The sequence below is a fragment of the Acartia tonsa genome, chromosome 5 (assembly GCF_053477335.1).
Source record: "Acartia tonsa isolate MP-2025a chromosome 5, ASM5347733v1, whole genome shotgun sequence".
NCBI classification, from domain to species: Eukaryota; Metazoa; Arthropoda; class Copepoda; order Calanoida; family Acartiidae; genus Acartia; species Acartia tonsa.
Window position 1 is genome coordinate 7,972,878 of NC_137264.1, and position 15,775 is coordinate 7,988,652.

A 15,775-nucleotide genomic window follows, 5' to 3' on the forward strand; every position below is an offset into this window, starting at 1 on the left:
AGATACAAAAGTCCCCAAAGTTTTATAATAACGTTTTCCTATTCGTTTACCTGGCGATTTTTGTGAATTTTGATTGGTTTAATAATTAAGTGTTCAAAAGCTTAACCATAAATTATAATCTACAAAAGGAGTAATTATGTGTATTATCATTTGGGATGTACAACATTGATTTATTGGCTATTGTCTTATTACTTTAGATCCCTGAAAATTACCTAATATTAGCATCAGCATGGTATGCCCCGACCAGAAGATCAAATACGTCCTGGTGTCCGTGTTGAGCGGCCAGGTGCAGGGCTGTGTACCCTCCGTGAGACCTGAAATAATATTTAAGCATTAGTTTAAATCAGAGAGAGAGAGAGAGGACAATGGGCTTTTTATTTCCCAAAGTTTTTTAATTACATTTTCTTATTCGTTGGCTTTGGAGACTTGATTAGTTAAGTTAGTGTTCAAACGTTTCACTACTAATTTTAATCTACAGAAGGGTTAATTTTGCGTATCATCATTTGTAACGTACATAAATTTATCGTCCATTGTCTTATCCCTTTATATCCCTAGTTTTTGTTCTTATTTTCAGGTGATGATTTGTTGCTTTAATTCTGCAACAAACGAATGTAAAACAAGTTAATAACAATATTCTATTTCTAAGTATCCTATTATATAAAGTAAAAATAACATGTTTAATTAAACTGTGTTGATCACTCTATGCTATCCTTATACTAAAGTAACAGGATGTCTGTGTGTCTATGTATCTGTGTGTCTGTACCGAAGGATCTCGCTAACCGCTGAACCGATTGGGTTCTCCTTAACAGGGTAGATTGTCATATGTCCCGGGAAGGTTTTTAACTATTTTGGGAGAGGGTACCACCACCCTCCCAGGAGAAATCACAATAAAATCGAGAAAAAAATTGAAATATTTCCGCCGCATAGTGTCGCTAGAGTAGTCTCGCTAGCGTGGTCGCGCTGCGTAGACGCATGAATTTAAAAATTGATAATATAGACAAGTTATTTCTCAAATTAGATATTTAAAATGAAAAAAAAACATTTAAAGGCCACTAGAGGCCTCTAGGGGCGTATCCGCTAGTATTATATAAAGTAGTAAGCCTTTTGTCTGTAGCGCGAAGGATCTCCCTAACCGCTGAACCGATATGGTCCCACTTTATAGAGAAGCTTCTTATAGGTTCCAGGCAGGGATGGCAAAATAAAAACCACGTGGTTTTAATCAAGTGGTTTAAACCAAAAAAATAAGCTAAAAAAACCAAAAAAACCAAGGTGGGATGGTTTAAATGGTTTTTTTTAATACAAAGGCCTATCTTTCCAGTTATATCCTTATAATAAAGTAACAGGATGTTTGTATGTGTGTTTGTATGTTTGTACCAAAGGATCTCGCTAACCGCTGAACCGATTGGGTTCTCCTTAACAGGGTAGCTTCTCATAGGTCCCGGGAAGGTTTATAACTATTTTCTTTGGGGGTGGGACACCCCCAACCCCCCCTCCGAAAAAAATTTTTAAAAACTTTTTAACTAAATTTAAAAATGAGGGGGGCAGGCAACCCCCCCCCAAAAAAAAAAAAAAATGTTGGCCCCCCCCCCCAAAAAAAATAATTTTTTTTTACTTTTTCTTACAAAATATAAAATAAAAAATTCAATTATTAAATTCGACTCTCTCCTCCTCAAGTGCCCCTAGAGGTCTCTAGGGGCCTAGCCGCTAGTCTTTTTATAATGTAAAAAATATAGTCAAAAACATAAATACCTAATTAAAAATTCTTTTAATAGTTTAAATCTTTATACTAAAGGGGTAGTTTCACGAAATGCATTTGAACTTAATTTAGTGAACCGCATATTTTTTCTTAGTTAATGGGGTAAACTACATTTAAATAGCATATATTTGAAATAAATTCAATTTTCTACCACGTAGTTTTTAAAACATCAAGACCTGAAAATTGTCTTTTTGTGATATATGCAATTTAAAAAGACGATTTTCAAGTCTTGATATTTCAAAAACTATGTGGTAGAAAATTAAAATTTTTTCAAATATATGCCATATAAATGTAGTTTAACCATTTAACCAGGATAAAATATGCGGTTCACTAAATTAAGTTCAAATGCATTTCGTGAAACTACCCCTTTATATTAAATTAGAATACTTTAATTTGGATATTATTAAAAAAAACAAAAAAAATATTTAAAAAAAAACAAAAAAACCTGGTTTTTATTAATAAAAACCAATAAAAACCGGTTTAAACCAAAAAAACCACACTGATTTGATCTTTTTTAAAAAAACCTGTTTTTTTCCCATCTCTGGTTCCAGGATGGTTTTAGGCTATTACAACTTTTTAAAAAGTCTGGGTATGGTTTTATGCTATTTTTGTGACCTTCCATATTCCTTCTGTATAGAGCCCCTAGATACTAGGGCGCAACCGCTAATCTTTATAATCTCTGTCTGTAACGAAGGATCTCGCTAACCGTTGAAACAATATGGCTCTCCTTTACAGTGTGCGTTCTCATAGGACCTGGGAAGGTTTATAACTATTTTGGGGGAGGTTACCACCACCCTCCAAAGAGAAATCACCGAAAATCCAAAAATATATATATTTTGCACCGCCTAGCGTAGACTTTTTGATAACAGCTGATCTTAACATAGGTTGAAAAGAATAGTTATTTCTCGCATCGTATTATAAAACGGCTTTCCGCGGATATAGAATGTACAATTATGAGATTAAAACTAGTTTTTTTAGCCCCGGGGTGCCGAAGCCACCGGCTAAAAAAACTGGTTTTAATCTTATGATTGTACATTTCTATATTCGTAGAAAGCTGGATATAATACGATGCTAGACATAGTTTTTTTTCGTATTGATGAGAACCGGTTCCTTTCCACCGGATTCGAATGAATACGAGAAAACATTTTACTCTATTAAAAAAGACTTACTTGACGTTGACTTGAGCTTTGAATGTGCCGGCAATAAGTTTGACCAGATCATTATTTCCATGCTTGGCAGCCCAGTGCAGAGCTGTGTAACCTAAACAAAATATCTCCTTAACTAAAAGTAACGGGATGTGTGTTTGTCTATGTATTTGTGTCGAAACATCTCGATAACCGCTTATCCGATATAGCTCTCTTTTTCAGTAAAAATCTTATCCTTGGAAGGTTTTCAATATTTTTTTAAGGGGGTGGGGGGGGGGGGGTGAGAGTATCTAACAGAAATAGCTTAGTAATCTTTCCCCATTAAAAAAAAAATACTTTTTCTTTTAAACTAAAATTTAAGGTGGTGGGTAAACCTTCTAGCCACCCCTTTATCATAAATATTTTAGAAAATCATTTTGAATTGTTAGGTTAGGAGAGGTGAACAATAGGCTGCTAATGGAATTTGTTGGCCTTGTTAAAGGACATTACAAATCAAAAATAAATGTTTATGAACCTATCGGGAATAAGATATAACCAACAAGCAAAATAAACTGAAAAATAAAATTAATGAGAACTAAAAGGTCTGCACTAAAAGAAGCCCCAAAAACCTTAGGTAAATACTTTTTTTTCTTAAAAATTATTTCAATTGTTTGCAAGCAGGAATAAGGTATAACCAACAAGCGAAATTAATCTAAAATAATATTTGGGGGACAAATGGAGAGGTCGTCAATTTTACGATGTGTTGCCCCCCAACGACAGCTGAAAAAACACCTATTAGTTTCGTTAATTTTTTTCTCGAATTAATTTCATTGTTGGAATAAGCTGGTTTGCTACAGTTTTTAAAAACAAAGCTTTTCTATAATTAGGGTCGGTTCGTCCGTCCGTCAGTACGTAACGGATAGCTCTTTTCGTTAATTTAGGCATGTTAGAATTGTCCCATCAATTTCAAACTTTGCATGATGAATTGATTCCTATAGGAGTTAGGTACGAGTTAGAAAGCGAAGCAACTCTATAATCGTTACCAGAAAGTCCGTATGTCTATTTTAAACATGTTGCATTTAAACTTTTTTAACATAAAATTTTTATGTGATAAAATTATCCGATTGGTCTGATTTTGGAATACTGATTCCTAGGACAACAAAGTACATTGCTGTAAGAATCTCTATAATCAAGTCCTAAAAATATATAAGTATGTTCTTAAATAATATCCTGTATTTAAGCAGTTTTTCATCAGATTTACAATCAATTTTGTTTCGTTCGACTTTAATACATCATATTCTAATTATTTAGTTCTAACACTATACAAGTGTTAATATTCGTTTGTCCTACCGTTTCAGAGCTTCGCTTTTATGGATGTTGTCATCCTTGTTGAGGCTGTATTCTATATATCCTACCTGATGTAAGATCTCTGTGTCTCACCAACTTGGGATTTTCAGATAACATCTTAGCAACTGTTTGATAATCACCTAAACCAAATTAAAGTTAAAACTACAACGTAACCTACTTAAAGGTCAACTAGAAGAGAATTGAAATAAAGAGGGTAATTTTTTCGCGTAATTCCGTAAAGTTGAATGTTGGGTTTTAGTCGAATGCTTTTATTTAGTCAATCTGTTCTTACGTATGAACCATTACATATAAATATACATTTGGTTATAATTAAGAACACTTTGATTTAATAAGAGTATTTGACTACAACCCAAAATCCAACTTTACGGAAAATACGCAAAAAAATAGGTAAGATTATTACTAATTAAGCTCGTTTACAAATACTTAACATCTTTCCTTATCCGTTGTGCCTTTGTTTCTGTTTATGATTATAGAGTTGCATCGCTATTCCAAACTAATACAGGAAGCATAATGCCAAGTTTGAAATATATAGGACAATTCAAACATGCCTAATTTAACGATAAAAGCTATCAGTTACAGACTTACGGACCAATTCTCAATATAGAAAAGCTTCACTGTTCAAATACTTTTGTGTTTAAATTTTAAAACATGATAATAAAAACTATACCTTTAGCTGCCATGATCATAAATGACTTGATTGTAGGATCCAAGGTGGTAATGCTCGACGTATCCGGCAGAGAGTCCTCTTCCCCACCGCCCCGGGTGCTATGGTTCGAGCCTCGTCGTGACATCATACCCATCTCTATAGCCCGCGAGTTCCGCCGTTTAACAATGCTGGCCAGCTTATTAGTGCTGCCCGTTAACGAGACGTCACTGGCCATACGGTTGAATGTTTTAGTTCTTTCACGGACACTTATCACTTCCTCAGAGAGGTTGTCAACACTTTGTGAAGCTTCCAGCCGATAATTTTCTTTGTTTTCATCAAAATTATTCACAGATGATGTGGCCGTAAGGTTACCATACGATTTTGATAAAGACCCTGCAGATTTTTGATTAGATAACATGGTTTCATCCGGCCTAGAGCCGGATGAATGATGTAGCGGCCGGGCGGCCGGTGGTTTTGTATCTCTTGCCGCAACTGGTGGTAGTCCTAGATCAGGCGGATCTACATCAAGGCGAGTGGGCCGTTCTGGTGGCGGGGGCAAGCCATGCATACTACTGGCTAAACTATGCAGACTGGTTGTAGAATTTCGGCGGGGATCCAAACTTGGGACTGGCGGCGGGGCGGCGCTAGGGCGAGAACCAGGCCGCGGCGGCAACGCTGAATTTTGCCGACTTACACCGGAGCTGGGAATGGGTGGAAGGGCTCGGGGCGGCAGCCCCAATTCAGGCGGTGGAGGGCGGTAGGGAGGTGGCTCAATTTTACCGGTTGATGAGGCTAAACTGCCCCGACGTTCTCCCGCCGATTGTTCTAATGATGTTACAGAAGATCTGGAGGGCGGTAGGGCAGGCGGCAGTCCCAAGCCGCCGTCCAAATACCGGGAAGACGGAATTGAAGGTTGTGGTGGACTGATTCTAGCCGGCGGCGAAGTAGCATAGCTGCTAGCAGCGGGTAAGGTTGACTGCGGGGAGCTAGAGTAACCCTGTGGGGACCCAGTGTATCCCTGCAGGGTGCCAGGGGACCCGCTGTATCCCTGCAGGGTATTTGGTAGACCAGAATTGCTCATTGTACGGGTATATAGTTGGCTTCTTTTCGAGGCATCTTGAAAAAAAGAAATATTTTAATACATGGAGAGTAAAGCAGCAAAAACAAAAAAAAATATTTTAGATTAAAATTAACAGTACCTACAGAAAATATTATGATATAATCAATGTATTAATAGAAAAATTGACTTTTTAAACATGTAATCCCACTTAGTACGGAGGAAGCATGCGTAGATTAGGTATGTATTATTGCTTTAATCACTGACGGACAGACGGAGAAATCCTATAAATAGAACAGCTACGCTTCTATTATTATTACTAACCAGAGAGAGAAGGGACAATGGGCTGTTTATTACACTAGTCCACAAAGTTTTACAATAACGTTTTCATATTCGTTGCCTTAACAAATTTAGGGACTTTTACTAAATTTTGATTGGTTGGTATATCAAGCAGGGGTGTATATTCTGCACAAGATTTACTTTTTTCCCCCTGCTACAAAAATTTTTATTTCCCCCCCCCCCCCTAGTTTTTTCTCACCAAGAAGGGGGGAAAATGGAAAAATATTTAATGAACTCTATATTTTATTTATTTCATCCCTCCTACCACACATTTTTTTAGTTTTTTCCACCAAGGAAGGGGGGGGGGAAATGGAAATTTTTTTTCAGTTTTCTTACTTTTTACATTTTTTTCCCCTCCAACCACTTATTTTTTATTCCCCCCCCCCCCTGAGCAGGGGATCCCATGTAGAATATACACCCCTGATATCAAGTTGAGTATTCAAAAGTTTTTAAGCACTAATTTTAATCTACAGAAGGGGTATTTTTGTGTGTCATCATTAGGGATGTACGTCAATTTATTAGCCATTCTCTTTTCCCTTTAGTTCCATGATTACTAACTCACAATACCTGGATAGACAGGTTGGTAGGGTGTGTGAGGTGAGCTGGCACTCCTTCCAGGACCAGATGGACCCGCAGGGTAAGGCTGCTGGCCTCCAGGTGGAGCAGGATAAGGTGGGGTAGTTTGTGGCCCACCTGGGTACGAGGAACCTAAACAAATAATTGTCAATCTTAAAACAACTTACAAAATGAATGTACTCTTTCGATAGATGAAATTAGTTTCTTGGTTTCTGCCAATCTGCATTCTTGCTTCAAGTAGTATATTATTTTAATTTATGCCAATAAAGATAGTTTCTTTAAGATAAAAAGTTACACATCTTTCTTATGCCTACCTAGCAGAAAATTTTCTTTGTGCAAAATATATAAAAAAAAAATATAGTTTCAAGGCGTCTAAACACCTTTAATCAAATTTAAAAATATAAATTTCCTTACCTGGGCCTAATCCGGGTGACAAGGAGCCAGCTTGGGATGGTATGTGAGATCCCCCGCTACTATGAGAGGTTGTACTCGTTATTGAATACCTATAATAAGAAAATATAACTATAAAGGTTTTTAGAAAGATTAATTGAAGATCTTTTTTTTCATAACGTATTTGACAACAATAAATTAACAATGACAGTGTTTTTTATAGTGAAGTAAAGATTTGTATTTGATTTGGTTGTCTAAAAATGTTTTAAGGAAGCTATACTTACACATTTTTGCAGTTATGTTTTTTTAAATTACCACGATACTTGGGTTAAGAGATTTGTACATTAAGAAATCACCTTCCCTTCTATATGTACTTTAATTGTCCCATTGAGTGAGAAAGGAGACAATGGGCTATTTATTACACTAGACCCAAAAGTTTTATGATAACGTTTTCTTATTTTTTGACTTTTAAAAGTTTTGTTTATGATGTGTCAAAACGTTTGAACCACTACTTGTAATCTAACGAAAGGGGAAATTTGTGTATTATCATTGGAGAATTTATTTACTTATCCCTTTAGACCCCTGAAATAATGTGTTACCTAGAATTAGCAGAATAATGCGGGGAGAACATATTAGGATTATAATCAGAATCAGCTGCAACCGGCGGCGAGCTCACTGAATTGTGCCGGTCATAGGAAGGTCGGCCGCCGGGACCTACACCGCCCATCGTAAGGTCGGGCCGACTGTTTTGACGCTCAGGTAGGTACGGCGGGGTTTGATTGATTGATTGTCTGCTGTCCATTCGTTGTAACCTAAAGTTTTTATATTTTGGTTTAAAAGATTTTAATATATATTTATTTCATGTTATTAGTGTAAAAATTAACAAGGATGACAATATCCTTAAGTAGAAAAGAAAAAAAATTGGACGTAAATAAGGACAAGTGATTTGAAGGCAGATTTTTAATTGAAAGTAGATTTTAACCACAACCACCCCTTCTGCACGCCTCTGGTGTAAATGTTGTCTTGGTGTATATGATGAAACCAGTGAGGGATGGTGACATTGGAATGTTTGTTGCACTAGTACTCAATATTTCAAATTAGTTGGCTTGATAACTTTGGGAACTTTAAAAGAATTACGATTGATTGGTTCATTAAATAAGTGTCCATTCGTTTCAACCACTAGGTAATTGTAATATACAAACGGGGTAATTTTGTGTATCATCTTTGGAGATGTACATCAATATATCGCCAATTGTCTTATCCCTTTAGATTCCTGATATGATTAACAACTGTTATTTAACAAACCTGGGATCATGGTTGATATTATTTGGTGGATTGTTGGCAGGACTATTGTTGTACCTCAGATCTTTTACAGAGCTTCTATTGGTGGCCTCGTAGCGCAGATCTTGCCGTGAATCAGACCTGCAACATAAAATTATTAAATAAATCATGCACAATTAGCCCGGGATCTATAGGGATAGGACAATGGCTTATAAATTAGTTGACATCCCCAATGATGATACACACCCTACCAATCTGTCTATCCAGGTATTGTGCGTTACTAATCAGGGAACTATAGGGAAAAGAGAATGGCCGACAAATTGATGTACACAAAATTACCCCTCCTGTAGCGTAAGATTAGTGGCTGAAATAAATAAAAAAATGAAGAAAAATACGTTGTTTTACTGTATAAAACTTATATGATATAATATTCTAAATTTAAAAAGCAAAATAAAAATACCTATAGTTTCAACTTCAAAAGGATTGGGTTTTAATTTAATTGTGTTCATATCTATCCCTTTGTCTATTAATAATCTACAACAAATTTTTAACTTAGGTATAAGGTGGGGGGAGGGGGTGGTTAATGCAACCATCTCGTAATCAATGATTTAATGGCACTTAGAATCCAATTTTTTTTTACGAAACATTGCATGAGTAATCCTTGGTAGGTCTATTTTCCCTAAACTGAACAAAAAGTTGGAAAAGTAACTGCTAACAGCCCAGCCGTTTTTTGGTTATTTTTAGGGCCAATCTGTCATAAATTACGTAGAAATCAACTTTTTGAATCATATTTTTGCTTTAAATCATGTGAAATTTTACCAAACACTATTTTGTAAAGGGGGGGGGGGGGGGGGCGAAAGTGACACTTTTTGAAACCAAAACTAAAAGTCAAAGGAACTCAACTAAAAAAAGAGTTACAGGTCTGACATTTTGCATTGCAGTTGGTGCATTATTTGCCAAATGTACCACTTTTCTGCACTACCTCTCCGATTTTGTTAATAATCTATATTTTGGTCCGTTGGGTCATTCAAGGATGCTGGATGGCCAAAAAAAAGTTTCAGAGTCCCTGGATGTCTAGATATCTAAATAAAAGTATTTAAGAGGGATCTTGATAAATCAACGTTTTCTTACCACAAATGCCCATTACAACCTCCGGAACGGCAAAATCGTAAAAAATTCCGCCTTTGGCGGTGAATAACGGCAAAACGGTTCGGTTTTTGCGGTTTTTGCATTAAAAACAAATGATGTGTCTTGAAAAGTTCTACAAAAATGAAGAATAGTCTATGGCCTTAAAACGACTCCTTCCCCCCAAAAATGGGCAAAAACCATCATTTTTCAAAAACATGCACAGGGTGTCCCAAAAGTGTAAAATATTGTAAAATAGGCAAATATTATTGTTATTAGTCAAAATCTGTATCTATATGACAGTTTTAAGTAACTTAAAAATAGAAAAAAAATTTAAAAAAAAACAAAAATTTTTTTTCTCTTTTTTTGAAAATACAGGGTGTCCAAAAAATATGAAAATATTAATCTGGTCAGAAAACACTATGGCCAAACATACTAAGACACATATTAGAGTAATTTGAAAAAAATAGCCAATTTGGACCAAGTTTTAGCTCTACAGACGCAAAAATCACATTTACAGGGTGTCCCAAAGTGAAATTTGACAACCTTATAGTCCCGGGTGGTCCAAACCGTTATATGCCACATATGCACACAGATAAAAAACAGGATTTAAGCCAAAAAAAATGATTTTTTTCGGACAGGTATTTTGGGTATTACGCTAGATATCCAAAATACACTTTTTGTTGGACACCCTGAAAAATTAGAGTTTTGGCCAAAATAGCATTATGTGCGATTTTTACATGAATAAGCAATCATTTTGGTGTATAAAATGTATAGATTGGATGTAAGATTGATGAAATAATTAATTTTTAAAATGAAAAAATGGGTGTTTTTTACATTTTTGTTACCTACCTTCATAGATAGCTAGATATCTAGACATCCAGGGACTCTGAAACTTTTTTTTGGCCATCCAGCATCCTTGAATGACCCAACGGACCAAAATATAGAGTATTAACAAAATCGGAGAGGTAGTGCAGAAAAGTGGTACATTTGGCAAATAATGCACCAGTTGCTTTATAGGGGTACAATATGGAACTGTGAAAAAACGGCGGCGCAACCGCCTAAAACCGCCGAGAAAAGGCAAAAAAAAATTCGGCGGTTTTCGGCGGCGCAACCGCCTAAAACCGCCGAGAAAAGGCAAAAAAAAATTCGGCGGTTTTCGGCGGTTGCGCCGCAGTTCCTTCACAGTTCCATATTGTACCCCTATGAAGCAACTGCCATGCAAAATCTCAGACCTGTAACTCTTTTTTTAGTTAAGTTCCTTTGTTGACTTTTAGTTTTGGTTACAAAAAGTGTCACTTTCGCCCCCCCCCCCTTTCTAGTACCAGCAACTAACGGCTAGAACCGTTTGAAAACATTTTGGAGCGGCAAAGAGTATTATGTGGAGATAGGTTTCATGATGAATTTGCTCTGAAAATACTTAACCAAAAAATGGCTAAACGGCTAAGCCGCCAGCCGTTAGCCGTTAATTTTCCAACTTTTTATTCAACTTGGGGAAAATAGACCTATCAAGGAAAGGAATACTCATGCCAAGTTTCGTAATGAAATTTGGATTTTAAGTGCCATTTAATCATTGATTACGAGATGGTTACATTACCCCCCCCCCCCTTTTGAAAATTACCTAATACTGTTATTGTTATATTGAGGATGGATGGAGGAAGGCTGTGGTTGCCCGCCTGGATAACCATTATACCTGCAAAAAAAATACATTCTTTAAATCATTTAAATTAACTACTTGAAATTGACCTTACTTTTCTTATCAAAAGCGCATCTACTCTATAGGTAGGTAATGTATTTCACTCTTTCACTGTATAATATACTAGCAGTTTTATAATCACGTTTTATTATACGTTGGCTTCACAACTTAGGGGACATCAATGAATTTTGATTGATTGTTTCATTAAACTGAGTGTTCAAACGTTTCAACCACTAATTTTAATCTACAGAATTTTGTGTATCATCATTGTCTTATCTTATTTAGATCCATAGTAAATAAAGACTTGTTGTGACTTGTAGAACAACTTTGTTCTAAAGCAACAACAACTACAATACCTGGAGCTTGACTGTTGTGACGGTTGTTGTTGTTGTTGAGCAAAGTTGTTGTAATTTGTTGTTGAAGAATGATTGTTTTGAATACTGTTGGTTCCGTTACTGTAACCAGATCCACCACCAGATACTGAATTTCGTTGTGAGGTTCCTAAAAATAAAAGGATATAAGATTCATTGTCTGTCTATTTATCAATTCCTCTCAACTGATGACTATATGTCTAATAGTCTATCATAGGCGAACAGAGACAAGTTTGATGTTGGTGTTCCCAGGAGTTATTTGGTGGACGCGACAGCTATCTATTTATTCATAAAACTGTCAACTTTACAAATATATCTATCCATTTTTATCTATGTCTAATTCTATCCATCAACATAAAAATCTAGTCAAAATCTATTTATCTACTTCAGTATTTAATTCATTTTTGAGGAAAAAATCACGTTTTTCAAAAAATTCCAAGATTTAGTTGCGAGATCCAAGAAAAGCATCAAGCTTTCATAAGCGACGATAATGTCTTGAAAAAAAGTTATTAGAAGTATGTTTTTTTTAGGTAGAAGAAAAAATGACCGGAATTCCCCCAATTAGTTTTTTTTACCTCTAGCGAAGAATCTCGGTAACCGCTGAACCGATTAGGGTCTCCTTTACTATATACCTTTGTATAGGGCCTGGGAAGGTTTATAAATATATTGGGGAGGATAACACTACCCTACGAAGAAAAATTATGCCTAGAAAAAAAAGTGGGGAGGGATCTAACTATTCTATTTACAATCAAATGCCCCTAATAAGGGGCGTAACTCATCTACTCATCTGTGTAAAAAAAATGACCCTTATACTATCCATCTATAATCCTAATATCTATCTATTCTAATGCATACCTGTATTATATTGACCAGAGCTAGGGTAAGAAGGTTGCTGATATCCTCCTCCTCGAGAAGAGGGAGGCGCTTGATAACCAGTTTGATTACTGTAATTCATTTTAATGTTTTATTTTCGAAAGGGGTAGTTTCACGAAAGGCATTTGAACTTAATTTAGTGAACCGCTTATTTTTTGCTAGTTAATGGGTAAAACTATATTTATATGGCATATATTTGAAAGAATTTCAATTTTCTACCATGTAGTTTTGAAAATATCAAGACTTGAAAATCTTTCTTTTTGTGATATATGCAATTTAAAAAGACGATTTTCAAGTAGGTATATGTTTTAAAAACTACGTGGTAGAAAATTGAAATTCTTTCGAATATATACCATATAAATATAGTTTAACCCATTCACTAGCAAAAAATATGCGGTTCGCTAAATTAAGCTCAAATGCATTTCGATAAAGTGATCCCTAATGTTGATATAAAAAATTATCCTTTCTGCAGATTACAATTAGTGGTTGAAATGTTTGGACACATAACTAAATGAACCAACCAATCAAAAATTTAAGAAAAGTCCCCAAGGTTGTTAAGCCAACGAATAAGAAAACCTTATTATAAGACTTTGGGGACTAGTGTAATAAACAGCCCAATATCCACTTCCTCCCTGGAAAAAGTTCCTACTAAAGAAAATATATTTTACATGATAGAATAGCAAAGAAAACAAAACAATTCTTAGGAATGCTGCCCTTGAAATATATTTAAGTTATGATATAAAAAAAATAAATAAATTCCTATTGTTGTATGTCTGTGTTGGAGGGGCAGGAGGCAACGAAGCCGGTTGACGTCCCAGGGTTCGGGACGGGGGGTTGAACCCAGCCATAACTTCGTCCAACAAGGAGGGGGAGGAGCTGCGCCCACCACTCCCGCTGTTTGTATGATATGAAGAGGAAGGGGGGGATATCAAGCTGGATGGAGTGTTTAGTGATGAGGGACCATTTGTATACGATGGAGGGCTTGTTATATAACCTAAAAGTAAAGAGTAATTTTAGATATTATATTATCAAGATTAAAAAATTCCATAAATTTCTTTGATTATTTATTTGAAGGAATAAGTTTTTCCTGGCTGGTAATGTTTCCTGGGGATTGCTGATAAAAATCTGGAAACCACTTAAATACAGAGTGATGTATCCTGAACTATTTGTATTTCCTGGAGATAGCTGATGACCTCCTGGAGAGCTACTCTACCCACTTGAAGAGCATGGCATGTAGCCTGACCTAGCTGTATTACCTGGAGATTGCTGATGACCTCCAGAAGAACTGCTGTATCCACTTGAAGGACTGTGCATGTAGCCTGTCCTATCTGTATTACCTGGAGATTGCTGATGACCCCCTGAAGAACTGCTGTACCCACTCGAAGGACTGGGCATGTAGCCTGACATAGCTGTATTACCTGGAGATTGCTGATGACCTCCAGAAGAACTGCTGTACCCACTTGAAGGGCTGGGCATGTAGCCTGACCGCTCATACATTTTCTCTGGATTGTTTGTGTAAAACTCCTGAAATTATATTTGAAAATTAATTTTAAGCAAAAGGTATCTTGGTCACAACAGATTTATTTGAAGTTATTGTCGCATTGATTTTGTTATCATATAGTTCAATTATAGGGGATGGTTTAGTAAATGATTCCATACATATAAAAACCGAATTTTCATAACTTCCTAATTTTCAAAGGCATCCTTGTTTCTTGTATTTAAAATTGATTTTCCTTATAGATGGGAAGAATCCTATTTCTGTAAGTAATAAATTGTAATCCAATACCTACTATTTCTGCTTGTTAAGTTTATGATCAGAAACTAATGTTATGTTGTATTGTTTAGAAGATAAATGTTTAATTTTACTACTTTCATCAGTATCACCTTTTCAATTCTTTTGTTAGATCAAATTCAAATAAGTTTACTAAATGATTTTTCAAAATTCATCGACTAAAAACATTTAACGGCTCCATAGTAGCTGAATATCCACGAATTTTCCAAAAGTAGCTGAGTATCCACGCATATTTCCCAAGAGTAGTTGAATATCCACACTTTTCCCCTATGGTAGATGAATATCCACAATAGTTTCCTATTTGTATTTTCAAAGGCAAATATTTTCTACATCTCTTGTCCATTATAAATATGAAATTACGTACATGACTTCAGTCAGGCTTCAAATTTTGGGTTTTGGGTGTATCCGTGGCAGGCTTTCAGCAGTTAAAGCGGTGTATTTCTTTAATATTTTTTGACTGGAGGAAAATAAAGCTGAAACATCTCAAAAGACTGCAATTTTTTTGTCAGCCAAAAGCAAGGGTGCGAATGGACATTGAACTGAAAATAATACTGGTACCCAAACTTTGATTATATAAATAACACGTTCTCTCATTCGTTGGCTTAAAAACTAAACTCTTAATTGGTTGATTCAAACCACCAGCATGTAAAATGTAAATGTCTAAACTCTTAGGCAATAATTTTAACCTACATAGGGGTAATTTTTTCTGTCATAATTGGGGATTTAAATCAATTTATCGTCCATTGTCTTATCCCTTAATATCCCCGGTCGGAGCCAGTGAGTTACAAATTAGGGATCTAAAGGGATAAGAAGATGGCCGATAAATTGATTTACATCCCCAACAATAATACACGAATTTACTACATCTGTAGATTACAGGTAGTGGTTGAAACGTTTGGACACTCAACCAATCAAAACTCAAAAAAAGTCCCCAAAGTAATTAAGCCTACTAATAAGAAAACGTCATTATAAAACTTTGGGGCCTAGTGTAATAAACATCCCATTGTCCCCTCCCTCTCTGAACTAAAATAGTACAAACCTGTTGATATTGGGGACTGAGAATTTGCGCCTTGGTGTCATTTGTATAATATTCAGGAAAATATTTCTTCTTCAGAACTAAATACTTCTCCCCGTCCTCTTGTCTGATTGTTGCAAGGTTGTTCACAAAATCCTAAAAATAAATATTTTGTTGCAAGGTTGTTCACTAAATCCTAAAAATAAATATTTTGTTGCAAGGTTGTTCACAAAATCCTAAAAATAAATATTTTGTTGCAAGGTTGTTCACAAAATCCTAAAAATAAACATTTTGTTGCAAGGTTGTTCACAAAATTCTAAAAATAACTATTTTAATTGAGATAATATCTATTTTTTTTGGTATAGA

General features: G+C 35.5%; 2 protein-coding genes across 33 annotated transcripts in view; one reads left to right on the forward strand and one right to left on the reverse strand.

Annotated features, from left to right (window-relative positions):
- The window catches only part of LOC145318658 (uncharacterized), a 142,795-nt gene that overhangs the window by 55,611 nt on the left and 71,409 nt on the right, over positions 1–15,775 (forward strand). The window lies entirely within an intron of this gene.
- LOC145318659 (uncharacterized) overlaps positions 1–15,775 on the reverse strand; it is a 30,548-nt gene that overhangs the window by 6,384 nt on the left and 8,389 nt on the right. For 30 of the 32 annotated variants that reach the window (XR_013879441.1, XR_013879440.1, XR_013879439.1 and 27 more), the window contains exons 2-15: positions 15,434–15,565; positions 14,021–14,126; positions 13,362–13,596; positions 12,585–12,673; positions 11,715–11,859; positions 11,284–11,355; positions 8,562–8,678; positions 7,856–8,068; positions 7,281–7,369; positions 6,858–6,998; positions 4,916–6,010; positions 4,296–4,367; positions 2,926–3,016; positions 213–314 (exon numbers count right to left, since the gene is read on the reverse strand). Coding sequence is in view for 9 of the 32 variants with exons in the window: in XM_080160092.1 (XP_080016218.1) it covers positions 213–314; positions 2,926–3,016; positions 4,296–4,367; positions 4,916–6,010; positions 6,858–6,998; positions 7,281–7,369; positions 7,856–8,068; positions 8,562–8,678; positions 11,284–11,355; positions 11,715–11,859; positions 12,585–12,673; positions 13,362–13,596; positions 14,021–14,126; positions 15,434–15,565 (2,699 nt within the window). In the remaining 23 variants the exon portion in view is untranslated. The other 2 variants (XR_013879443.1, XR_013879442.1) reach the window with 2 other exon arrangements.